This window comes from Pollicipes pollicipes, unplaced genomic scaffold (genome assembly GCF_011947565.3).
Source record: "Pollicipes pollicipes isolate AB1234 unplaced genomic scaffold, Ppol_2.1 Scaffold_2555;HRSCAF=2994_pilon_pilon_pilon, whole genome shotgun sequence".
NCBI classification, from domain to species: domain Eukaryota; kingdom Metazoa; phylum Arthropoda; class Thecostraca; order Pollicipedomorpha; family Pollicipedidae; genus Pollicipes; species Pollicipes pollicipes.
Genome location: NW_023596136.1, coordinates 45,921,635 through 45,949,434, shown reverse-complemented (window position 1 = coordinate 45,949,434; position 27,800 = coordinate 45,921,635). Strand labels below are relative to the sequence as shown.

General features: G+C 52.1%; 1 protein-coding gene across 1 annotated transcript in view; it reads right to left on the bottom strand.

The window, feature by feature from the left end:
- Nucleotides 1-11,270: 11,270 nt before the first annotated feature.
- Nucleotides 11,271-27,800, bottom strand: part of LOC119101858 (unconventional myosin-X-like) — a gene marked incomplete at its 5' end in the record, with an annotated part of 35,128 nt that continues 18,598 nt past the window's right edge. The window contains 9 exon segments of the mRNA XM_037225279.1: nt 11,271-13,628; nt 14,572-14,775; nt 15,457-15,696; nt 18,949-19,129; nt 21,633-21,720; nt 24,465-24,672; nt 25,514-25,689; nt 26,121-26,246; nt 26,827-27,044. Of these exon segments, the coding sequence (XP_037081174.1) occupies nt 13,458-13,628; nt 14,572-14,775; nt 15,457-15,696; nt 18,949-19,129; nt 21,633-21,720; nt 24,465-24,672; nt 25,514-25,689; nt 26,121-26,246; nt 26,827-27,044 (1,612 nt within the window).

Genomic DNA, 27,800 nt, shown 5'->3' with positions numbered 1-27,800 from the left:
ATATATTTATGCACATATCCCGGTAAAAACTGTCGTTTATCAAGGGAACGGCAATGTGAGGGATTTCCGAAACGAATTCACGTTTCGTCGGGTCAGACACAGATGGGCGCCGTTTACACACCTACGGAAAATCTGATAATGGTACTTGTGATCATCAGAGAGCTGCAGTTAAAGGAATGCGGCAAACTGTTGTGGTTGAGAGAGTAATGCCACCCTCACGGTGATGACACAAGTAGTTCGCAGCTTTCCCGGAAAAACTACGGAGCCAAGATATGACTTCACCTTCGTCGAAAAGTCTAAGTGCTGAAGATTTCACAATATTTGGTGATAAAATATAGCATAATTTCGGGAAGTACATTAGAGTTTGAAGTCAACCGTGCATTGTCTTTTTTACTGTTCCACGAAATCTGGCTGAAAGCATGCTAGTGTGGGCAACAACACGTAACGAATTTTTGCCCTTGGATGGCGCCATGGACAACCCGGCTTGTGAACAGGTCCTGCAAAGTGATGGATGACACGATGCTGGGGCGGCTCTCAAGCCGCGTGTAGCGCCCCCTCCGTGAGCAGCTTCACTTGTCCTGTTCGATCGGTGTTCGGCGACTGCCGAGATCGGAATTTTGATTATGGGCGAGTTTTGATTGGGTTAACCGCCCATGAGCCTCATTCTGTCAAAAATAGAAAGCCATTTAGTAGATGTGTGAGTTTGCTTCACCGGACTCCCAATTCATCGTTTAAATCTTGGTGAACGTTTGCTCTTCTCGGAAGCAGAAAAAAATCACTGGTATTTGCGGGAAAATCGGCCATGGTACACGCGTGGCAGTTGAACATTTTGTTAAGCTGTGCGCCTGGGAGACCTGAGATACGGACTTCGATTTCCTGCGGTACCCACCCTTCCTGCCAGGACGGGAGGCAGGTGACGCCATATAGCCTCAGTAACAGAGTGTGTCGTGATGATGAGTGGGTTTTTTAGGGCGCGTCGACTTCTAGGGTCATTTTGCCCCCATCAGAGTGCGTCGTACAGCCCCTATGACACACACACATACACACACACACACACACACACACACCACACCACACACACACACACCACACACACACACCACACACACACACACACACACACACACACACACAACAATCATCATCGCCGATGATGACGCATGGCCCGAGCTGCAGGCTGTGGAGCTTCGTGAATGACAGCATATTGCAGTGGTAATCATCGTTAAATGTACGTCAGTTGACGTCTTGCCTCGATGTTATATCACGTTTGGTGAAAAGCTGAATGACGGTCATTCCTTCTATCATAACCTTTGGCTTAATAACCTTAACCTTTAATCTGGATATTCCTGGCGACACCTTTAGCCACGGTGACGTACCGTGATGAAACCCTATCTGAAGCAATTCAAACGTGAGTTCAATATTTTCCTAATTTGAGGCATTATCTTGGCATTGCTTTTGTCCTGGAATGGCATTTGGCCGTGTCTAAAAATAGTTAATAAGCGTTGGCACGTTGACAACAAACTGTCTTGGGCTGTGAGTATTACCGACAAGTCATGCCAGTGACAGGAGCAGCGCGGCCATGGCTGTTGGGATGCTTGGCAATTTCTGTTCCCTGATGCGTCTTAGTGGCTTTGATTACATTGATTCAATATTCTCAAAGGGAATGTATTGCTAGCGACAACAATTTTCAGACAACACAAGAAAGGATCTTGGTTGTCTACCGAGCATGGCGAGCGGCGAAACCCTACGCACGCCATGCGGAACTCGATCTTAGAGAATTTTAGAAGTTGAACACCTGATCACATGAAGTAGCCGGATATAGAAAAGTACATTGAAGACAGACTCCTTCTGCACCATTTTTGGTCGAATGAAACGGACGTTCTGAAATGGTAAAGCAAGAAATATTGGAAGTGCTATGTTCTTTGAGCGGCAAAGAGCTTTCTTTGAAAACTCTTTGCCGCTATCAATTTGATGTGGAGACTGCGGACCTTCGACAAAACTAGTCAATTGTCCAGGTTGTTTAGTCGGTAATGAAGTTTGCATATATCTTGTAACTATCCTAATATATAGTCTGAAATATACTCAATATATGGTGGCCGTGGGTGAAAACATATAATGCTTGGTCCATGGGAAAGAGCGAATCGCTGTGGGTTTTTTAGACTTTCTGTGAGCATGAGTTATTTTATTCATTGTATGTAATTAGATTCAACTGTCAAAATGTGCCGAATTTAGAACAGCAGGTGTTCCATTGAAATAGTGAGATATAATATTGTACCCCTGCCCTAGAATGGAAACTTGAGCTTGGAGATGGTTTATCTCGGTGGCTGTTTCAAACAGACAGATCAGACCGTTACCAATATCACCGATGAGCCCCCTGACTTGGCCGTCAAGTATATGGTTTCTGTGTAAGCTGAGGAAAAGTGTCATAGGAGTAATGTTTTCATCATGTAGTCCTGAGTGGTCCTTCGTGAGGCGTGTTATCGCATGATCCACTAGTTCTCGCCGGCTTTACCGACTAATTCGATGATTAGTGTAGTTCGCTAGGCCCATTAAGGACTTAAGTTACTCTCTCAACTGGAATAAGATTGGTATCTTAATAACCGACATATTTATGGAAAAGAGTGATTGCCCACGAACTGTAGCTTGAGTTCATCTCCCCATGGGTAGAAAGAAGTTACTGGGGTCGCCAGAGGTTAGAGGTAAGGAATAACACATAGTACATGGCACCAGGATGATCGTCGACTGCCAGGGTATCTTGTAAAAGCCAGAACCTTCTTAGGAAATGAAGGATAAACGACACCACCAGATATATCGCGAAGAGTGCAGAGCTTTGCAGTGTTTTGCAGGCCAAAAAATTGGTGTCTGAGCACTGGTCCTCATATGACCAGCGTCAGTGTCGTTTTTCAACTAAACGCCATAAATTTGAGGCTTGTTGCCCGCTGAGGATCATTAGGGTGCGGCTGCTCATATCTCTTCGTTTGCGACCAGCTAGACAGTCCAGAAACCATCTTCATGTTGTCTCGCAGGTATCTGCGATCAGCAATGCGTAGCCGTGTGAGTGGCACAGGATTGCTGTCTTCTCCGTCCGGTAACATTGCAGCTATCTGGTCAGTATTCTGTTCCTCATAGGCTGCTTCTACGTGAACAATCATATTTTGATGCATATCGAATGATTCGTCAGTATAATCGTCACTTGCCTGTAGTAAGACTGTAACATGTGCGGCTTATCCGCGTGTAACTGTCGGTAAGTGACCGTCGTCGAGAAAAGCTGATTTCGTAGTCTAGGAGGTTGGGCACGAAGCGGTTTGTTTCTGGCTTTACGCAAATTTTTATATGATGTTTTGCGGTTATAGCTTCCGTTTCATGCGTCGTTGACGTCCTTTATTATGAATGTTCTAGATATCTTCTGAATGTACTAGTTTCGTCCCATGTGTTGTCATATTTTTGATGATATAGTTCTCCTCTCCGATTTTAACTAGAGTACGAAAGTATGGTTTTCAATGCAAAGTAAGTTTGTATGAAAAACCAATCTTAATTGTAGGGCTGTTGTCAATTATATATAGCTCGATAGGATCGTCCATTGGAAATGAGGATGCGAGTGCGCCTTTATCAACTAACCTTTTGCTGTGACCTCGTCTTTGTTGGATGTTTTCTGTTACGTGTTTAAGTACGTCGAAAAGGCTTTCAGATATTTGAGGGACGTACTCCTCACCAGAGTTTTAACAACGGGGTAGCACCGAATTGTCCACTGGTAAAACTGGGTCTCGACTGTTCATTGGGAAGTACGTTAAGTACCTAGACTTTTCATTTTGCTTACCCTCTGTGCCGCCAAACATGATTGAAGTATTTTTCCCATTTCGTGCAATCCTCATTCACCTTTTTGTGATCAGTTCATTAAACACCTGGTGAAAATTTTTCGTTTTCTATTGGTCTGAGCATTATAGCTGCTAGTACGCCCCCTAGCAATTCTTAACGCCTTGCTGACGGCGTCAGTGAGGGCATTGCAGAATTCGGTTCCTTGATCACTCAGGATTGATCGAGGACATTCTGGGCGTCGTATCACTCCGTTAAAACGCATTTGAGCCATTGCGTCCGTTTTTATGGGAATTTGAATAACTTTCTGGCCATTCAGAGAATAGACAAACTATGTTACAAATTTAGGGTTTTGCTTTTGGGAAAACTAGGCCAGGTTCGGTCAAATCAATGTCGAGATCGGTCATAGGGGCAGTAAGCATTGACATTTCTTGCAACGGGCGTCTTCCTTTTTCGAGCCTTTCAGATAACATTTTTTACAAGTTTGAACATACGTGTCTATCTCTTTTAACATATCTAGCCAAAAAATGGTTTTAAAACCGCGTCAGTGGTCTTTTCAATGCCTAGGTGTCTTCCTAAGCATTCATCATGCGCCTCGCCTTAGCATGGCGCGTTTGAACTTACAAGAATCACTAGTTAAGCAAGGGTTAGCGGACGTTTTTGAGTACCCGAGGCCACGTGGTACAGCATGTCTTCTTACAAGTAATGTTCTTTCGCTTTCGTTTCAAATACGCTTATCAAGTGCAAAGGTTTTTTCTAACTAGGAATCTTGTTTTTGTGCCTCCCCAAGCTCAGATTCTGTCAATGCCATAGTAATACGTTCGGTATATATGACATCCTTTGTGGTCTTGCTTTGTGATAGTTGTGAGCTCTCATCACATTATTTTCTTAAGTACAAGCCTGCTGGTCACGCCAATCTAACCGTTCGCCAGTTGATATATTTGAACTTGTTACTATCTCGAAAGTTTTGATAAAAGAGCTGCAGTTACGTTTTTTTTTGCAGCACCAATGCATCAGTATTGCAGCATATATTATATGCTGCAATATTGACACATCACCAATATTGCAGCCACGCTCATTCATCACAATACCCATCTTCGGAAAAGGATTTTGGATTTCATCAGCGTAAATACGTTGTAGGGGCTTATGATCCGTATACGCTCTGAGCTTTGGTCCTGGAATATTGGACAAAGTTTTTCTACGCTGTACACGATAACAAACGCCTTCGTGTTCGATATTCGGCCATCCCTTCACGCGTCCGTAAATTGGTGCGACACGCGTTGCATCACTCTTTCTTGATCGTCCTGTTCTTTTTCATGAGAAATGAGAGCAAAGCGTATTGTGAAGCGTCTGTACACAGCGATGATGTTCGAGTAACGCCTGGCATGGCCAAAATTGAGACTCCAACCAATCGTGTGTTGACAGCTTCACAGGCACGTTGTGTCGCATCGCTTCATTCAGATTTCGCGCTTGTTATCTAGTTATATCATTGAACTTTAGTGTATATTACCGATAGCATGCCATTAAAAAAACAACACTCCTCTGAGATTTCGAGGCGGTTGCACATTGTTCATGACTTTGACTTTGCTTGGGTCCGCGCTGATGCCTATAATAGATGCTATGTGCCCTAATTTGTCCAATTTATCCTTAGAAAATTAACGCTTTAATATTTTGAGTTGGAGGTTAGCGCATCATAATTGTGTAAAGACAGTCCAAGGTGTTGCACGTGCTCCTCGAAAGCGCGTACTCCTTAAAACTAGTCGTTTTCGTTTATGTTATTTTTTATAGCAACTTGGCAAAATTCAGCCTTCAAGTTCAAACAGATCTGGAACGTGGATTTTTTAACGACTGAAGAATGTCTTAAGCGTTTGGAATGCTGAGAGCGGGCACAACTGTGGTGACGTTTCATTTTCTAAAGTTAACTCAGGCACGATGAGAGTCCTTTTTTGTGCACCAGAACCATGGGAATCAGCCAAGGGGTGTTACTCCAACGGATGATACCTGCTTTAGGCATATCATCCACATGCTTGCTCACGATCGCTTTTTGTGTCAGAGGGATCTCATACGGCTTTTGTTTAACGGGTGGATTGTTTTGTGTGTTCATAAACATTTTAGTGGTGTGGGTAGTCGTTAGCTCGGAGCTTTTACTATAATTAAATCAATGTTCCTGCCTAATGCTTGTTCTAGAAGCATGCGCCGTTCACCCAAAATATGAGCTTAGATTGAACATTTTCAATTTTTCATTCGACTCTGATGGCTACTCCAGTTGCTCGGTTACGTTGTTAATTTCAATCTATTATTATTTTTGTTTTTTAAAAGAGAAATGCTTTAGCCGGGAATGTAACGCTTTCTAAAAAGTGTCTGCCTGTCTCGCTAACCAATGCCCAATGAACGCGCTTGTTTCCGACATTTGAACTACCGCGTTGTGTAAAAGAATACCATGTTCATCTTTAAAGCATGGGATGACGTCATTTGTGTTGAAATGAATTGATTTCCAGCAAACTTAATTTTTGACAGTTGGCATTTAATTTGGGCCGATAATCTAGGGGTCAGGTGAATGTTTTCTGATAGCTGCATTAGGTGTTGTTCCTCGTATCGACAGTTTTGCGTTTGTTTTTGCAGGAACAACAGCTTACCTAATTTCAGTAAATGGTTATCATGTCTAGAAGAAATTGTCTTTCATAAAGAGAGTCAACACCTAAGATTATGTCGTGGCATAGTCCCGTGGCTGCATAGGCTGAAAGATACATTTGAATTTTGCCAAGCGTGGTGCGAATGATCACTCTTCTTGTGCCTTTCAGTCTACGGCCCGGAGGAAATATCAATATTACGTTTTGTTGACTCGCTTCTTTTACTGAAGCACCGTCACGTAAATTCAGAGTTTTTTCCAGCCAAAACTGAACTACACTGTCCAAAAGAGCACAACATCTTTTTACTTACGCAAACGTTTGTAAATGGACACTTCTTGTTGATGTCATAATATCATATCATAAATTTCATAAATCATAATATCATATATCTCATAAAATCATACATATCATAAATTTCACCTGCTCGACTAGATGGAGGTCCTACTAGGTTCCCGAACGGTCAATTTTACCTGTGCCTTGGTTTCGTTTGCGTAGCTGTGCTGTAGTTTTGCGGCACACGCGCTAAATGTGACCTGGAATATGACAGACGTGGCAAGTGGGTGTGTGATCTTCTGTAAATGATTTAGGTCAACATCGTTCTCACCAGGTAGCCCGTGTCGAGTGCTCGGGTGATCAAAGCTTTCAACGTTATAGCGGTCAGCCGTCAAGGTCGAATCCAAGATAATAATGATAAACTTCACAGTAATTTAACAAATCAAAATAGAAAACCTCAAGTGCAGCCATGCAGATCAGTTGTTACAGTGTGAGCAGCCCTGGCGAAAATAGCGCTAATCAATGCACTTAAATGCTGTTTTGATCCAGACGAATGTAAGGAAAGTTTTTAGTTCTACGCATACCTGATATTTTGTTCACTGATCTGTTCTTTGACCCTGAATCAGACGCTGAGGGTCAACTGCCATCACGACGAAAACTGTCATCACTTTTGAGCTTGACGCGACCTATTTGGTAATGGTGGGTTTGTCCCCAAACACCAGTGAGTTTTGGCGTTGTGGTGTTCGCTGTCGTTTGAGCCTGAATTTGACCTTGAGGTTCGATGTCCGTATGTAAGCAAACCTCACTCGTCTCTGGAGTTGGATGTTGGTTATTTTTATACTAATTTCACTTTCTTGCGTCGGTAAGTTTGGACGTCACAACGTCCCTCGCTGTGTGACCTTGGGTTGACCTTGCATTTCAATGTTCATAAGCACGAAGACGCTAACCGCCCTCACGTTTGACACGTTTTACCATTTAAGTTCAGTTTTGCTCCATGTCATTGGCAATTTTGGGCGGGGTGACGTTCCCTGTCATTTGATCTTGAATTTGACCTTGAAGGACAACCACTGTAGCAAAGAACCCCACATTGATGATGAGCTCGGCGAGAACTATCCCTGAGCACATTTTTGGCGACATAGTCGGTGTATTTGAATCCGAATACGCTTTCACGGCCCGACAGGGTGGCCGTGGACAGACTGCAGCGACAAATCAAGTCGTGGTTACCGTGTAAGGGCCACAGTGGTATGTCACGCCAGGGTTGTCATGAGCTCAAGGTGACAGGTCACGCCAGGGTTTTCATGAGGTCAAAATGACAGGTCACACCATGTCATGAGCTCAAGGTGACAGGTCACGTCATGGTTGTCATGAGCTCAAGATGACAGGTCACACCATGTCATGAGCTCAAGGTGACAGGTCACGTCATGGTTGTCATGAGCTCAAGGTGGCAGGTCACGTCATGGTTGTCATGAGCTCAAGGTGACAGGTCACGCCAGGGTTGTCATGAGCTCAAGGTGACAGGTCACGCCAGGGTTGTCATGAGCTCAAGGTGACAGGGTCACGCCAGGGTTGTCATGAGCTCAAGGTGACAGGTCACGCCAGGGTTGTTATGACCTCAAGGTGACAGGTCACGCCAGGGTTGCCGTGAACAGACAGCAGTGACTTGGACCACGGCAGAGCAACCATAAACAGACCACAACGATGCGTCACGGTCACCATCACGGTGTCACCGTAGAAAGGCCAGTGAAAGACCACTGCAGGGCTCCCTTGAACACATCAGAGTGACAGGCCACGGCAGGGTCAGAGACAGGTCACGGCGGCGTTACCTGAGACGGTCGGGCGGCCGTCGGGTCGGCGTGGCTCGGCGCCGACTGGCCGACTGAGCGGGTCCGGGCGCCGCCCGTGGCGCCGTCTGCCGACGCGAGACCACCGCTAGGTCGCTGGACAGCGGGGCGGGCCAGCCAGCGATCGGCGGGATCGGGGATCCCATTGATTGATCAGCACGTGGGCTGTACTAAACGCCTGCCAGAGAGACCGTGCCACTGAATCGAGATCAGCGTAGCGTCCAGCAGCGTCCGAGGCCCTCGAGTAGCGCCAAGGGCTCGTGAGTACTGAAAGAGAGTTCGTGGGCGCTGAAGTTTGAGCGTTTTTAGGTGGTGATATAGTCACTGTAAGATCTCGGTGCTCCGAAGGAAAGCTGCGCTGGCCTCGTCAGAGGGGCCACGTGACAGCCCACTGCCGCTCATCGTGCTTTTGAGTGGAATGCTTATTCAGCATATCGCCGGCGATGAATCCTTGAGAAGTTTATTATATTTTAGTGCCTGGAGGAGGGAAAATAGGTGCAAAAGGGCTAAAAATGAAAAGTATCCTCTTGCCGGGCAAGGCGCCATACGTATGCCGCAACATGCCCATCAGCCAGGATTGTTAGTATAGGCGACAGAATACTGGTGATCTGCAGAGAGTCTGGTGACGGGATATTTCAGTCATTAGTGATGAAGGTGCTTCAACTCGGCTTCTTGCGCATGAAAGCCAATAGAGAATTACCGGAAAGTTGCTTTCGCGGCTAAAGCTATGCTTCGTGAGCACATGCTGAAAGAGTAATTTCTCATTACCTTCCACTTAAACGAATGAAATTTATGCGTAACTTTGCTCGCATAAAATCTCCATTAACGTCGTTTGAATCAATGCGTTTGCTGAGTGACAGCTTGTTGGCCGAGTAGCTTTATCCGCTAAATGGTCTGAACCGGGGTGACTTCGCCCACCCAAGATAAGCATCATGCCACCACTGGAACGACAGCGACATGATGCGTGTGGCTTGTCGTGCCAGTGTTCTCCTCCCTGTCAGAGGAAGCTTCATGCCCTGGGTGAGAATCATAGTCACATGATCAGCGTAGTTGCCATACCTTGCCCTCAGGAAAGCAGTTAACATTATTTTGTCCGTTTTGAATCAAGCACATCATTTTGTTCCAAAGCTCTCCGTCTGCTGATCCACTGCCACTGGTCCGTACGTCGCCATTTTGTTGTACTGCTCCAGCCCTCCCCCTAAAGTGGAGTAGTGAGCACATATCAACGTTAAAGCTGTTCAGGGTTCTTTACAACTTAAAACGAGCTACTACGCAAAAATTGAACCTTACTGCTTAACACAGGCGGGGTCCAGTCGGCCCCAAATCTTGAGCACCGTGTATGCCAATCGGTGGAGAACCTCCGATCGCCGGCGTTCGCAGCAAAAGACCCAATCGGCGGAGAACCTCCGATCGCCGGCGTCCGCAGCCAAAGGCCCAATCGGTGGAGAACCTCCGATCGCCGGCATCCGCAGCCAGGGACCCAATCGGTGGAGAACCTCCGATCGCCGGCGTCCGCAGCCAAGGACCCAATCAGTGGAGAACCTCCGATCGCCGGCGTCCGCAGCCAAGGACCCAATCAGTGGAAAACCTCCGATCGCCGGCGTCCGCAGCCAAGGACCCAATCGGTGGAGAACCTCCGATCGCCGGCGTCCGCAGCCAAGGACCCAATCGGTGGAGAACCTCCGATCGCCGGCGTCCGCAGCCAAGGACCCAATCAGTGGAGAACCTCCGATCGCCGGCGTCCGCAGCCAAGGACCCAATCGGCGGAGAACCTCCGATCGCCGGCGTCCGCAGCCAAGGCCCAATCGGTGGAGAACCTCCGATCGCCGGCGTCCGCAGCCAAGGACCCAATCGGTGGAGAACCTCCGATCGCCGGCGTCCGCAGCCAAGGACCCAATCGGTGGAGAACCTCCGATCGCCGGCGTCCGCAGCCAAGGACCCAGTCGGTGGAGAACCTCCGATCGCCGGCGTCCGCAGCCAAGGACCCAATCAGTGGAGAACCTCCGATCGCCGGCGTCTGCAGCCAAGGGCCCAATCAGTGGAAAACCTCCGATCGCCGGCATCCGCAGCGAAGGATCCAACCTTGGGGTGCGCCGGATGCTGATGTTGCTGTGGTACCTCTGGTATGAGGCGCAGCGGTAGCCGGAAACACTACACCCGCTGAGATCGAACCCTACGATCCAGCCATCCTGACTTTACGCTGACAGGCTGATGATCCTGCTCCCTCGCACACATTTCTCCCGCACCATCGCGAGCGAGGAATCGTAGCAGAATGAACTAACGTTTATCTGTCCTTCGCCGAAAACGGGTGACGTCCGTAGTCACAAGGAAGGCCTTGTTGAGACGCTTTAACATTGTTAAAGCCCTTGTTACAAGTTCCCGGTTTTTCGGGATGAGAAAGATAATGCGCAGGGCACTAAAAACCTCGAAAATGTTAGCACACGTACGCATGCTGTTGATACCAATGTATAATTGATACTAATCTAACTGCTGTTGTACCATATCTGTTCACATAGCGCAAGTCATTTTGCCAACAACTGTGCGGCCAGTGTCGAATAAGCGATTCCCGATAGACTTTTCGAAAATCTGGTGCTTTTCGGTGATGAGGTGGCGATGCGGACCGAGCCTGACAGGAATAACGCCAACATTTGAGGCAACGAAACCACACACTTATGATACATACTGACTTTCGACGTAATCCAAATAACTCGCGTCAAATAATAAGATTGTATTTATCTTATATGTTCATCAAATATACACGCATAGCACAAGGGTATAAACAGAGAATATTGACGCCATTTTGCAAAGCAAGCACAACCATGGAAGTCTACATCTACCGACGTAGACAGAGCACGCATAGTTCACTAGGAAATTGTGGCAGTCGGATACCTGTCTCAGTAGCCCGGTCACCACGGCTGACCCTGGCAACGCTCTTCCCACGCTAACCCCAGCACAGCTCATCGAACCTCGCGCGGTTCGAAGAGACACGGTGCAGATCTCTCCCGCTTGAATATTCTGCAGTTGGCAGTCACGAATAGCGAGCACACGGCGGGGCGGCCCCTTAGCACATCATCCCATCGGTGACCGCGGTGGAGGTTTGCCGCGAACACACGGGTGCACAGTCTCGAAAAGTTCGGCAAAGCGTTAAAAACAGCCTCCCAACTGCGGAAGACCAGGCGCCAGGATCTGCGATCCGTACGTGATTGGCGGCAGAAATCCGAGCAGGATGGCGAATTACTGTTCGAAGCGACAACTTTTAAATCGAATTATTCTTAGCATCAGTTAAGTTGAAAAGATGACGCCATTATCAACTATAGTGACCAGCTAGTGACTGACAACGCAAAGTTTTCAGTCCCAGATATTTACTGTTTTTGTCCCTTAAGTAGCCCGTTTGTGCGGGGCCTGCAACGCACATTCAGATGGTCTATAATAAGCCGCACTTTTTAGATAGGCCAATCGAGCTAAATATGTCAAACTATTGAGAAAAACAAAACACCAAAAAACGCTTTCCGTACCCAGCTGCGGTACAATCAATAGAAATCATAATGCGCATCGACAATACCCAAATCCAAAATTTATAAGCAGGTCAGATGCTTGGACAGCAAAGGTCGCGCAGTCACAGGAGTGGCTGCCAAAGCCGGGTCCGTCAATAGGCGTCCACGGTTGGGGCTGGTCACTTACGGTTTATGGCTGAAGCTTTATGGCTGAAGGCGACCATATTCTCACTTTTCGGTTAACCCAAAGCCGAGCAACAGTGTCTTCGCGGCACAGATCAGACATCGGGCGCACACAAGTGGACAACGAAATGGTGTTCGCGATGTGCGAAAATCAAGGCAGAAAAACGAGGGTAAACAACCTTCCCTATCAACATAAATTTAACTACTGAATGTTGGCTTTCCTGTATTAAAAACAAGACATCACTAGTAAAATTCGGCAAGTATCAAACGAGCGTCATTGGTCCCAAGACAGTACGGGAATGCAAAGAAAGATGACTGTTAAACATAATAAAACGGTTCCTGTTGTGATTTCTTGAGCTCGTGTACCGGTTACGTCATTCATTGTAATTTCTTCAGCTTCTACATGAGGAATCCAGCCCATGCACGGATGGTGCTTCGCCAGTTATTTCCAAAAAATAAAATGTCCGAAAGCACAAGTTATATATAATGCCCTCCGCACAACTGATGCGAACCAGGCCAACGCAAACTTCATCAGCGATCTGCAGTACGTGAAAACCAGTCAAGTACCATCCAGTTGTGCTAATGAGTACGCCGTCTTCTACAACCTCATTTGCTGAATAAAAGAAAACAAGCCATTCGTTTACGCAAGGAAGACCGACATTTTCTTCGCTGAGCGAAACCCATCCACGAGATCCGTCGTTGCCAGACAACAAGAGCACACAAGCTGTCCTATAAATACAAACACTGAGTACTGAGCAACAGTGGACCACTGCAGAAGCATTGGTCACCAAACGACTCCCGGACAGTGCGAGCGAAGTCGCAAACACAGGTCAAAGATGAAATGCAAGCAGCACACAGTCACAGGAGCGCCGACGCCGCAGCGCGCCCCACCAGGTCACACTGACGGGCACATCGGCGCCATACAAGCCAATCTCATCTGGCAACGCCATGGAATCTCCCATCTAGCATTCATAATGACTAGGTGATATTATCATAGATTTGTTTCGCTGCTGGCGGCGGCGACTCGCGGCCTCCACGCTGAGCGTGCGGCCGTGCTCTCGTCCAAAGTGCCTCTACCCAGGGTCGTTCCACCCAGCTGAGGAGCGGGCCACCACCCCTACACCGGTCGCCCCGTCCCTCGAGCCCGCCGTGCTCGCGCGGCCGGGGCGCGGCACCGCCCGCGGCCGAGCCACCCCTGACCGCGGTGCCGGCGCCGGACGGGTCTATCTGAGTGCGCCGTCGCCGACCGGCGGCGCCGGCCGCTGCAGGATGCTCATGGGCCGAGCGGCGGCGCCCGCGCCCGCCCGCAGTGACGCCTGCTCCCGACACTCAGGCTGCAGCCGCTCCTTGATCAGCTGCGTGTAGTCCTTCACCAGGTTGGCGATCATGAACGCCTGCCGAGGCAGGTCGGAGGGTCAGCGTCCGTGATCTCGGCGGATCGAAGGGTCAGCAGCCGTGACCTCGGCGTGTCTAGGGGTCAACGGCCGTGACCTCTGCAGGTCGGAGCGTCAGCAGCCGTGACCTCGGCGAGTCTAAGGGTCAACGTCCGTGATCTCGGCGGATCGAAGGGTCAGCGGCCGTGACCTCGGCGTGTCTAAGGGTCAGCGGCCGTGACCCCGGCAGGTCGGAGCGTCAGCAACCGTGACCTCGGCGAGTCTAAGGATCAGCGGCCGTGACCTCGGCGTGTCTAAGGGTCAGCGGCCGTGACCTCGGCAGGTCGGAGCGTCAGCAGCCGTGACGTCGGCGAGTCTAAGGGTCAGCGGCCGTGACGTCGGCGGGTCGGCGGCGGGAGAGGACGGGGAAGGGCTGAACGCGACCGGCAGACGCGTGGGTCGGAACTGGGCAAAGGAAGCCATTCTGACTGACTGAAGCCAGTCTGACATGAACGAGATGATTGCAAGCCATGACTGATGCAATTTAAAACGTGAACAATGATACTGCCAAGAAATGACAGCTTTGCTTGCATATTGCGTCAAAGAGGGGCTGATTACAGGACGTTAAGTGAGGAATCCCCCTAATCCAACCAGGTCAACTTCTGCCGTTCACGTGGTTTAAAGTGCAGAAAAGATGACATGAACAACGGATACCAAAGACATTCCTCGAGCTTGGTGCCTGTCATCCTCAAGCATCCGCACTGTCAAAAAAAAACCGTAGCACCGAAAGAAACAAACCCAAACACATTCCTCCTCCCATTTTCCACAATTCCACAGCCCTTTTCCAAGAAACCCGTCATATTCAGCCACATACTTCTCTGCCTGCTGAAGACCCCTACCTGGCCTCCACCCCAGCACGTGCGGCCAGCCGTCGATCCTGCCCCACCAGCAAGCAGCGCCTCACCTGCCCCGTGTTGAGGATGATCTTGCTCTGCTTGCGCGTGCTGCCGGTGATGATCATCAGTGAGTTGATGGCCGGGCTGTAGTTGACGATGTAGTCGTACTCGTACGTGCAGAGCACGTTGCGGCTGCGGAAGTCCAGCAGGTGCACACCATGCTCGTCCACGGCCAGCCAGAGCATCTTGGGCCAGTTGGACGTGAAGGATTGCTGCCGCGCACACGCAGGGACTGATGTTAACAAGATGGACGGAGGACGGTGAGTGGCCCAGCCCGGGACAATGCGCCGGGTAGTCAGGGCATCACCTGTCATGACGAAATGCGAAAAGGTTTACTTCGCGCAGACAGTGCTGTAACGACCGGCTGACATTGCCACAATCGCCTGGTATTGGCCTTGGTCAACGGCATTGGTTACGTAGCGTTGACGATGGGGAAAATTCGACAGCTGGCGGGTGATGCCCATCTAACGTTAAGTGCAGCGTAACAGACTCCAGACACGCACTCAAAGTGTAATAAAGCCTATTAACCAACTAGGCCGACCCATAGTGTAATTGTTTTCTTGAGGCCTTCTGTGACGCACAACGTCGTGGCGAAACCCAATGACTGCGATGCTGATGATCAAGTCAGCAAGACGCGCCGCCTCAACGCAGTGTCCGGGTGGCGGCTGTGATATCGCAGATTTGAGAACAGCCGCCAATGGCGCCTGGATCGTCTTGCCCTCGTGACCCGACGGAATTTGACGCTAAGACTACAGCGCTTCAAACACTACCAATTAGGAGAATCTATAGACGCCCGCTGCTTCCTTGCGGCCAACAAGGCTAAACAGAGGCAGCCCTGCTGATCACGGCAGCGACCCCTCCCTCCCCTTCCGCCCAACGATCTCCATGCTCACCACGACCTCGAAGATGCTGGCGCGATAGAAGGGCCACGACTGGATGAGGTTGAGAAAGGCCTGCTTGGCCTGGTCGGACGACATGCCCTCCAGGCTCTGGTGGTGCACGGTTACGGTGTGCACCGAGGCGACGGACGCCACGCGCGGGGGCAGTGTGTACGCCATCACCTGCTGATAATCGATCGCGGCCAGATTGTAGTCGCCCAGCTCTATCTGCGCCCGCAGCGCGGTCAGCATCACCTGCCGGGGCACCGATGACGTCAGATTGACGTCACGGCGGAGGTTTGTGGTGATCCGCCGTCTCTATTTCGGCCGGCACAGCCACATATCACGACACCTGGTAACACCGTGTGGAGAACGGACACATGTGGCGTCACAGCACGGCAAGTACGGTAGGCAGGTAAAAGTAACAGCTGGCGATAGCTGACGGAGTGCCGGCCCCACGAGCAATAATACGAAACTGCACACATGCGGCGTATTTGGCAACATAACAAACCTTTCCCGGCGGAAAACTGCAGTTCTGAGGAAGCTAGATCACCTACGCACGGATCCGTCTTTAAACTGGTACCCAATTACATAGAGTATCACTAACAGCAAGAAGGTCGAGAAGGCAGTGTCAACACCGACTCCACTGACGCTGCTGCCATCAACATCATTCTATGACATATTCATGAAACCAACCAAACACACAAGAAAGCTCACGAAACATAAAGAGCGTGTGTTTTGCTTGATTGGCTATCCGACAGAGCGCAAATGCTTTATCCGCGGTTGTCAATTAATCCAATGATTTGCGCTGTAGCAGAGCAAACTTATCAATGCATTGGAATAAAGCAGGCCACTAGTGCCGTTGCGGCCAAACCCAGCTACGTGGAGGCCACGAACTAAAGGCCAAATTGGAACAGAACACGGACCCTTGGTAACACTGCGCCATACACACTACCCGCCCACGGCTAGCACGCGCGGCGCACAGTCGGATGGAGGGGTTCAGATCGATGCCGGACGGTTCGTAGCGTAGCGAACGGCGCTCCGACCCTGTAGCAGACCCCGCAGCGTAGCGTAGCGGACGGGCGGTTTGAGCCCGAGGCGTAGCGTAGCGGACGGGCGGTTTGAGCCCGAGGCGTAGCGTAGCGGACGGGCGGTTTGACCCCGAGGCGTAGCGTAGGGGACGGGTGGCTTAACCTTGAAGCGGACGGGCGGTTCGACCCCGCAGACAGGCCGCTCTGGCTCAGTATCCTGATCAGTCACGGTGAGATAAGCCAAATTTGAAAATATATTACAGTGGCGCGACAATGCTGACGTCGCATACGCTGTCTTTATCAGCAAAACACTGAGAAGAAACTCACAGACTACGTGAACAAAAGAAGGACGCTTATCGAATTCAACCAACCGAACACAAATTTGCACTGAATGAACCTCTCTCGCGAAAAGGAGCGTCAATGCGGCATTGCCGCTTACATCCAGGGCAGCTGGCGACAGCCGTGCGCATAAAAACGCAGACTATATAAACAGCTCAATAACCGGTGTTCTTAGGAGTGCCAAAGAGTCGGCGAACCACCGCCTCTTGCTGCCTTTTCCGCGTAAGAGCATGCCTGACTGCATGACGATTGAACGTACAAAAACAGCGATTCGAATGCCCGGCATGTTTCTGATAGCCTAGGGGTGGTGCGTCGGTGGAGCACGCGGCCCTCACGCATTTCTCATCCAGGACTTTACAAGAGATACGGCTCTAGCTCAAATCGTGTAGTTTTTCGGCCAAAATTCACAGACGGTGTTCTCATCTCTTGGTGAGCAACACCGTTTCACAATAATTCCAACAGGCCAATGCCCTGAATGGGTGCACAACCGTTGTGCTACGCTCCAGCATTCCAGTCATGACTTCATAGATGCGTTAGGCATCCGAGCGAACCTTTGGCGAACGGCTGTTTCTTTTCTGTGCGATTGCATATCGGAACACAGCAACACGGGTCGTTGGCACAGGTAAGGCTCAGGCTAAAGTGTAGAACCACGGTTGGGGGTCAAAGGGACCAATGACTCCAAGGCCGCTTTCACTCCTCATGCAAATTAAGTTTAAATCTATGGCAACGCAAGGTGTCCAAAATGGCGGTGAACTCCTTTTTAACGTTTCTGTTTCTAGATCCCTTGAGTTAAACGCTAGAAGTTAGTAGTCACTACAACTGGCGCACCACCGAGCGTGAGCTTTGAAAGTTGTGCAAAAACACTGTTTGGGGTGATATGTAAGACATTCCTACAGCTATGGCATTGCCCCATTGCTTATGGGTATGGATGGAGAAGAAGCCATGAAGTGGCCAGTGTCCGGAGAACGCAATAACCCAAAAAAGGTTTAACGTAAACATAGGACGGAAAACAACGAAAGGTAGGATATCCCAGATTTGCCATCAGCCATCAGAAGTGCCATCAGCGCATTATCCTGCTAAAGAAAGCGATGGTTAGAGTCATCTGAAAAAAAACTTTTTGGGTATGCAGGTGAGTTGAAAACCCTAGAAAAGCATACGAATGAATACCTTGCAACAAAGTGCTTTTTACTGAAACCAAGATAAGCTCTGCTTACGTGAAAAGGATGGAGCACATCGAGACTCTTATTGTTTTTCGAAAAAGGGGACAAATCTAGTTCCGTGCTTCCACTGCAACCGCAACCGTCTCCACACTGCCGCCCGTTTAAATTTAGCGTGTGGAACCTGCTCATTTCACGTATCTGCGCACGTGTATATGAATCTGGTGAATCCATTCATGCTGATGCAACCGATTCCTCGTCCACTGTTATGCATTCCCTCTCCCCCTCCCCCGAAAACCCGTGTATCTAAACGGACGCAAAGGAATTGCAAAAGGTACATTTCAACCCCGACAAATTCCGAACCGACCAACCATACAACGCCGCTTCTGTGCGCTGCACTAGGCCGAAACGTTACGCCTTCAAACGCTGCTGCGTTTTGACCCTCAACCTTACGCGCTGCTGCGCCTTTCAGACGGTGCTACCGCGAACTCGCCGCATTTGAAAATGGCGAGACGGCCCACGCATTTAGCCTGACACGGCTGTTCTGCTGACGCAAGCCTTTTAGCTGAATGACGCCTCGCAGACGAAAGACAAACAAGGATATTCTTAGTGTTGGCTCAAGGTGAAAGGAAAAAAGACCAAAGACCCTCGCGCAACCCAACGCCTAAGGCTGTGGATTCAGCGAACAAGTACGAGCTCGCGTGGCTCGCTATTTAAAGTGACGTGATTTTGAAGCCAGTCTCGTAACATCCCGGCAATTCAGCAAACAGCAACCAGCGCAGTTGCTCACCGCGACCAGCCACCACCAGCCGCCCGACGGACCAGCTGCACTCCGACATTCACTGGCAGACGAGCGACACTTCGGGTCTCGCCAGCACACGGGCGACACTCCGGGTCTCGCCGGCAGACGAGCGACACTCCGGGTCTCGCCGGCCGACGAGCGACACTCCGGGTCTCGCCGGCAGACGAGCGACACTCACCGCCTCCATCGTGGTGAGAGGGAACTTGTCGTTGCGCACGTTGTGCAGCATCTGGTGGTAGAGCAGCTCCTTTTCCACCCGGTCGTCCAGGTCGAGCGTCTCGTCACACAGCAGGTGCTTCTTGAAGAGGAAGATGTGCTGCTTGCGCGCCTTGTCCGTGCCGGCCGTGGCTGTCTGGTACCTGGGGCAGGGACCCTGGGTCACGACCGGCCACTGAGAGCGGGACGGAGGTCAGCGGTCAACGGGGGGGGGGGCGGTCAGCGGTCAGCGGGAAGGGGGCTGGGGTCAGCGGTCATCCGACAGGGCAAGCGGGGAGGGCGGAGGTTGGGGGTCACCTGATATGGCAAGCGGGGGGAGGGGGGGGGGGGCGGTGGAGGTGTTCGTCATTGATAGCGGGTGTATTGGAAAAGCTTCTGGAAGAATCTGAGTGAAAATCTGTTGCTTGTCCGCCGACCTAGCAAAAAACACGAGTTTGATGATGAAGCTGGTGCATTGGTAGGGCTGCGAGGGTAAACCATTGTTGCTTAACCAACCCCACTCACTTCCACTTTTTACACCTGGTTCAGTTCCAGTTATATTGCAACATTAATTGAGTCCTATCGCGTGGCACTTGTGATTGCTGGCACTCGTCACCGCGTCGGCAGTTTGACGCTGTGACGCAGTGTGACGCTGTTAAGATTATGTCGCGCAGCCGAGCTCTCGAAACCCGCCGCGGCTCGTCGATCGTGCCGATCTCCTCAAGAGACCACCCAGACGCCAGCTGGCCGGCCTGCGGGGAAGCCCGCCACATGGCCAGCACCTTTGCTCAAGCCAGCGTAATACAGGCGGAGTTCAATGTTCCGAAACACCATCGGCGCCGCTGTTTGGAGCCCCGGCCTCACCGGCTCAAAATAGGTCTTATGAGAGGGCTTCGATTGGTCGGCCAAATAACGGGCGTTCGACTCAGGAACAGATAAACTGAATCGATTGTTTGCGCCCTCCGATCAATGCAGCCCGCTTCTATCAGGGGCGAGCATCCCACGCCGGCGCCCCGCGCACGCTCCGGTCCACAGCGGCGCTCTCACGCGTACACACGAGCGTGTACACGCTCCGGTTCATAACAGCACTGATACGCGTGCACACGAGCGTGTACACGCTCACGTCACATCAGCACCCTTACGGACCAGCGTTCGACCAGAAAACCTGCACTACAGCGCAAAAGGCTGCCATTTTGGCTGTAAAACGTGCGCACCTCCACAGCTTTTCCCGCCGAGCACATGGTCTTCAACAATTGTATCCTAACTTTTTGAATGGATGTATTTTTGGGATCAGAGCTCACACTAAGCAGTGCTTGTTGAGCTGTGCAAAGCGCCTCTCCGTCCCCACCGCCGGCACCCGCTGGCCACCGCCCAGAGCGTCCTCCACAGCTAGCTCTGAGCGCCTATCCGTCACATCGCCGACTCTGAATGCCTCTCCGTCTCACGCCGCCAACTCTAAACGCCTCCCCCCCCCCCCCCTATCGCCAGCTCTGAATGCATCTCCGTCCCCCATCGCCAGCTCTGAACGCCTCTTCGTCCCCCATCGCCAGCTTGGAACGCCTCTCCCTCTCCCATCACCAGCCCGGAACGCCTCTCCCTCCCCATCGCTGGCTCTGAACGCCTCTCCCTCCCCATCGCCAGCTCCGAAAGCCTCTCCCTCCCCATGGCCAGCTCTGAATGCCTCTCCCTCCCCTATCGTCGGCTCTGAACGCCTCTCCCTCCCCATCGCCAGCTCTGAACGCCTCTCCCCCCCATCGCCAGCTCTAAATGCCTTTCCCTCCCCCATCGCCAGCTCTGAATACCCCTTCCTCCCCTCGCCAGCTCTGAACGCCCCTCCCTCCCCGATCGCCAGCTCTGAACGCCTCTCCGTCCCCCACCGCCGGCGCCCGCTTGTCACCGCCCAGAGGGTCCTCCACAGCCAGCTCTGAACGCCTCTCCGACCGGCGGCGCCTGCTCGTGACCGCCTCAGGCCAGCAGGGCGGCGGGGCAGCGGGCCAGCGGGGCGACGGGCCAGCGGAAGGGGGGGGGGGGGCGGCGGCGCGGGCCGGTAGGCCGGTGGTGACCGTAACACGAGAGGAGATGACAACAGGACACGGAAGCCTCAGACCAGGAGCTACCGGCTGCAGCCCAAAGTCGCTCCGGACAGAGGACTAACAACCGAGCTTGAAAGCACCGACTTTCAGTTCTTTAGTTTACTTTACTTCATGAAAGACGGGTAAAGGCACTGACAATTCACCAGTATAGGGTAGCTTACCAGTGAACCCATCTCTGAACTTGCAAAGAATTACCTTTACACACACACACACACACACACATATATATATATATATATATATATATATATATATATATATATATATATATATATATATATATATATATATATATATATATGTGTGTATATATATATCCATATATGTATATACATATACATATATATACATGTATATATATATATATATATATATATATATATATATATATACATATATTTGCATAACTTTAAAATCCCGAATTCTGCCGCAAGCAGTATCTCACCGACGCTGAGCAAAACGTGCCGAAACAGGAACTACATTCATCAGCAAACAGCAGCTGTCAGGTCATGGCACATCAGGCACGCAAACCACAGCTGAGCTCGAGGTCTGGGGGGGGGGGGGGCGGACTCACCTTTCCCACTTGGACATGACGTCCGCCAGAGTCTCGTCCGGCAGGAGGTTACGCTCGCTCTGACCCAGCACCTCGTAAATAGCGTACCCTGCGGGAAAAAGCGCACGGCGTCGTCGATTCAGTGCAGCCCAAGATGGCCATGCCCACAAGTATGCACAACACCCGTATGCACATAGCATGCCGCCACTGCGTCAGGCTGAGCTTGTTGCATGGCGGACTAATCCTGCCACTTTCTACAGGACTTCAGAGGAATGCTATTTCGTTCCACTCAAGTACGGCTCTACGACAAGACTGACCCACAACTTGCTGACGACCTGCCACATCACATGACATTTTAGACTTTTGATAGTCTGGGCCACTTCTTATTACGCCTATCTCATCGGATATGAATATCCTACGCCAGTGTCCAGGGTTTTGGGCTAGCACGTTAAAGAGCACGTGCTAGCCGGATGTCACCAGTGATCTCGGGTGTTATTGGGGTTAACTTGCATTCCTATTCTTACAGAGCAACACTGCATTAAAACCCTTAATCACAACATAGACTGGACATTGCAGATATTGTCCACTTCTCCCTCTCACCCTCACACAGACACAGCACGCACTTCAGGGCCCCCGCCCGGGCAAGCGCGGCCACTCGGTCCTTATGTCGTCATCAACTGCGCAGGGAGCAGTGCGCGCGCATCGTCGGGCCGCCCAGACTTTATCACGCGAGTCATCAGGGACGGCCAATTGCAGCGAACTTGCAGAGTTGATGACGTAAACAGCCAGAGGGGTGACTGGGCAATGGTGACGCGTTCAGACTGGCTCTAACAAACGATGGATGCCATTTGTCTGCGACGCACACGCGCGGCTGATCCTCGTTACAGCGCCGCAGCGTAGAGCGCGACCCGAGCTGCAAAACGAGGTCGCCTTCCAGTGTGCGAATCCCCTTGTACTTCGGACGATGACATCTTACATCGAACGCTCGTGCAGGACGAGCGTTCTGGACAGGCTAAACCCCCTGCTTTCCTACATCCTGAACCATTTATGCTCTTCAGATACAGGCAATGGTGATTCATATTCCCGGATGTACGATTCGCGCAGTCTGGGGATCACTCCGCGTCGATGGCCGATGGCCCGAAACGTGAGACGGTCCCCGTGCGGTAATCTGACTTCGGGAAATACCAATCTGACAGACCGTTTTCAGTGTCCGCGATGAGCTCAATGCCCGCTGGGACGAGACGGCACCATCGCAATGAGCACAATGGTTAGCGCTGATCAGTTATTAGCAAATCAAGCTGAGCAATGTCAAGCCCAGCTAGGCTGCGCGCTCACAGCACCTCGCCAATGGCCGGCCCTTAGCCAATGGCAAATGACAAACGTATCGCCTGGCTGAGATGTCCAGTCACGGGAAGACGCTGAGTGATGCCCTCTCCCCAAAACGAGAAAACGGCACAGGCAATTAGACGCGGATATCGGGGGATTAAATATTCTATCAGACCACGGAAGGGGAAGGGGGGGGGGGGGAGACGGGGGAGCCACAGGGTCACGATATGTAATACCTATCAAGACCCTACAACTCATAACAGCATAGCTAGCCCCGGCCCCGTGTCGAGACAAACGTCCAGAGGAGGGGGCTTTGGAGCTCGCGTTTTTAGTTTGGTCACGCACGATGTAAATGCTTTTCAGCGAGAACGCGTTTCGAGACGCTTTGCTGCTGCGCTCTATCTCACAGACGAAACACCAGCAGGCGTCCCGTTTTTACAATCCACAAAGCCTCTCTGGCATCAGCACAGCTGCATTTTGATTCGAGCCGCGGCGCCGCCGCCGGACGCCGGCGATTTACAGCAGGCCCGTAAAACGTCCGCGCTCAACACATCTCGCGACGCTGAGCAGCAGCGCGCGGCCGTGCAGGAGAACACAAACGGTGTGTCGGGACTCCGCTCCTCGCCACGCGCCAGGCCCGGCGACAGTGAGCGCAAAATGGCCTCGACGCCGACGCGCCCTTAAACTCCAAACCACTTCCAGGTCCGGCGTCAACGGGTGTCGGCGGCTGACGACGGCTTGCGGCAACTAAGTTGATACTGCGTTCGGTACAGGCTGCAGCGGGGAGCTGCGAAGTTACGGGACGGTTTCTGGCGACAGGATTCGTGTCATGCCCTCTTTTTTGTTCCATACCACTGTTACATTAGCAATAAATGATGAGAATACGTGACTTTCAAGACAGCTGCGGAACGAATAAAATTAGTTCATATGAAAAAGCTTTCATCTATAATTTGGGCTGGGCTGAATGTGGGCTGAATGTGGGCTAACTTCCGCTACATTCATCTATAGAAGGCACCAGTTCCGATGGAAGCACATCGTGCCTTTATAATTTTAACAAACATAGGAAAATTCTCCGCACTTTATGAAAAGGTATTATCATCGTTACTTATTCGCAAAAATTGGCAAATAAAACAACGGGGGTTTCAGATGTTTCTAATAAAATGCATCCGCATGTCGACATACAGATCAAGGCACGGCAGGCGACATTCCTGTCTGAGGTCACCGACCCGTCCCGCTGGCACCGGACATCCTGGCCAGGAGGCGGACTGTGGCAGTGTCCAATAACCAGCTAATGGCCACGCTCACACGAGGGAGCACTTGTGGTCGAACTGATGCAGCCCAAGAGGCAGGAACAGTAGCGGGCACACTACTGGTCCATCCGTGTACTGGTCTTAGCAAGCGTGGTCCAAACGTTGGCAGCCGGTGAACATCTACTGGCATGCCAAGTAACGTCACGCAAGGCAGTGGCCCAAACCGTGGAGGCCACGGCCGTCCTCAGCCGGCCTCGCCAACCAGTGACGGACTCACCTTTCGAGTCGGCCTTGAGGCCGATCTTCTCCTTGACCAGCTGAAGAACCTCGCCGGCCGTGGCCGCCGCCTCGAATTCCACGCTGTGGAACTGGCCGTCCATGAAGTGGAAGCGCGCGTGAATGGGTCGGCAGTTGACAGTGCAGAGCACTTCCTGGCGCGACGGCGCCCATTGGCGACGCCGGGAGTTGACCGTCTTGTACAGACACTGTTGGACGAAGACAAGGTCAGAGTCCTATACGGACACTGTGGGACGGAGACAAGGTCAGAGTCCTATACAGACACTGTGGGACGGAGACAAGGTGAGAATCCTGTACAGACACTGTGGGACGGAGACAAGGTCAGAGTCCTATACAGACACTGTGGGACGGAGACAAGGTGAGAATCCTGTACAGACACTGTTGGACGAAGACAAGGTCGGAGTTCTGTACGGACGCTGCCGGACAGAGACAAGTCCAGAGTCCTGTGCGGACACTGCCGGGCGGAGATAAGGTCAGAGCTCTGTCCTGTACGCACACTGAGAACCAGCGGCAGGTTCACCGTTTACCACACACCACACCGGAGGTTCGAATGATTCGGCTCAGTTATTCAGTCTGTATCACGCGGTTCCGTGCCTGATATAGACACTGTCGGAGGAAGAGACTAGTTCAGCGCCTAGTACAGACACTGCCGGGCGGACAGTTCGGCGTCTGGTACACAGTATTCCGGCGACAGATCAGTGTCTTGTACAGACAATGTCTGGGGTCCGGGGGAGACAAATCAGGCAGACAAAAGTTTTTTTGTAAATTCAATAACCGCAAGCGCGGTACACGCGGTCGAGGGAGACGACTTCAATGCTTTATACGGCTGCTATCGAAGCAAGACAAGCACAACGGTTGTCTTGCACAATCAGCGTCGTTGAAAGGGACTTTCAGCTTTTTGTACGCACTTTTGGATGAGGAAGACTCAGCGTGTCGCACAACGTATTCAAACTAACATACCAAATAACAACAAATCCTTTTACACCCTCATGCCACTGCACCACGCTGTCCCCCGCGTGAGGCACTGACCTTCTCTGCGAAGCGGGCGTACTTGCCCTCCTCGGTGACGTAGTCGCTGGCGCATTTGGTCAGGTGAGCAGCCAAATACTTCTTGGTGGCCAAATTAGATGGTACCACCGTCGAGCAGAGCAGCGCCATCAGCGACCAGTGACGCCGGTTGACGCGCGAGTTGGGGTCCGGGTGATCTGCCCGGGGGGGGGGGGGGGGGTCAGGCTCAGCCGCGACGGGGAGGCGAGGTGTCGCGGTGGCAGCGCCGGTGTGGCATACACCTATATATCAACGCCATGAACAACACAACGAATCTTTACACGCGATAGTCAAGTGTGACCTTTGTCTGCCTGTCATAGATCCGCTTTTTCAAGTGATTTATCAGTGCCCAGCGAGTATCCCGTGCACTACGGGGGCAGCTCTTGAGGGCAGTCAAACGCTTCATTCGCGCGCATCCAATCGTTGACTCAGGTATGACATCCCGTTAGCCTTGCAGCTCATGCTCATCTGAATCCCGCCCGGGCAAAGGCTTCCACGCGTCGCCTCCAGCTACGAGCCTGACGCTGATGATATGCCAACTGCTGTCAGTGGCAGCCTGGCGGCCAACTGACGCTGTCCGGGCACTGACCCGTGGTCTGCTTGATGAGCTGCAGCGCCAGCTCGTTCAGCAACGTCTCGTTCTTCATGGCCCGGTCCACGATGCCCTGCACCAGGCGCACGTTGTTCTCGTCGCTTGAGTTGTCTGACAGCTGGTCTGTGACGTCACGAGAGAAAGAAAGGCATCAGCTGTGCCCTCCGGGCCGGGGGCAGACAACGAAGTGCGCTCGATGAGGATGGCTCAGACTGCTAAAAACAGGGCTATTCATTTTCATCTAAAAGTTTGGAGGCATCATGCATCGGAGTTCTTACAAAACCAAGAGAACAAAAAGGAGACGCTGTTTTGACGGCTATTACGCATGTCATGTCCCGTCATGAAGGGATATGGAGCCTGGTTGTGACCACTGCTTGCCAAGTATACACCTTCAGCAAGTACTGCCGGCTATTCTACCACCACCTGAAGCAACACTTGCGTTAGCATCACTAGTCGCAACACCGACAAAAACGGCGTTAAGAAGCGGGCACATCGCATATCCCAACAAACGCGTCCCCGCACAACCCGCGAGCCTCCACACAACCGGGCATCGTCTGGGTCAGTCGTGGGTCACAGACCGCTGGGGTCGCCCGGGCCGCTCGGACCGCCCGGACCGCCCGGACCGCTAGGGCCGCTGGGGCCGCTCGGACCGCTGGGGCCGCTCGGACCGCTAGCGCCGGCCGGGCCGCGCGCCGCCGCTCACCGCTGTGCACGAGGCCGGAGAACATGAGCACGGCCTGGAAGATCTGCACGGCCGTCTCCTCCACCTCGGGCTCGGCGATGCGGCTCAAGCCCTGCGAGATCGGCTGCCGGCTGAAGCCCCAGAAGACGCGGTCGAAGCCCTTGTAGGCGTCGGTGCCGTCGCCGCTGCCGCCGCTCGGCGCGGTCTGGCGCAGCTTCTCCAGCTTGGCCTTGTTGAACCTGCAGCGTCGAGCGGCAGGAGGGCGCGGGTAAGGTGCCGTCGGGCGGCAGGAGGGCGCAGGTAAGGTGCCGTCGAGCGGCAGGAGGGCGCGGGTAAGGTGCCGTCGAGCGGCAGGAGGGCGCGGGTAAGGTGCCGTCGGGCGGCAGGAGGGCGCGGGTAAGGTGCCGTCGAGCGGCAGGAGGGCGCGGGTAAGGTGCCGTCGGGCGGCAGGAGGGCGCGGGTAAGGTGCCGTCGGGCGGCGGGAGGGCGCGGGTAAGGTGCCGTCGGGCGGCAGGAGGGCGCGGGTAAGGTGCCGTCGGGCGGCAGGAGGGCGCGGGTAAGGTGCCGTCGGGAGGCAGGAGGGCGCGGGTAAGGTGCCGTCGGGCGGCAGGAGGGCGCGGGTAAGGTGCCGTCGAGCGGCAGGAGGGCGCGGGTAAGGTGCCGTCGGGCGGCAGGAGGGCGCGGGTAAGGTGCCGTCGGGCGGCGGGAGGGCGCGGGTAAGGTGCCGTCGGGCGGCAGGAGGGCGCGGGTAAGGTGCCGGGGGGAAAAGACGTTGAGATACATGTAAAACTGTTGACTTAATGAGCCCGGTCCCGAGGCAAATGTGGATGTCGCGCAAAAGTGGCCGACATTGCTCACTGACTTACTCTCAACGTCTTACGAGGCACTTGAAAGGTCAAATATGTGAAAGACGTACACTTCGCAACCACACATTATTTGTAAGCAGGGAACGCGATGAGCGCCGCTGGCTCACCACTTCCCTCTTGGGAGGGGAG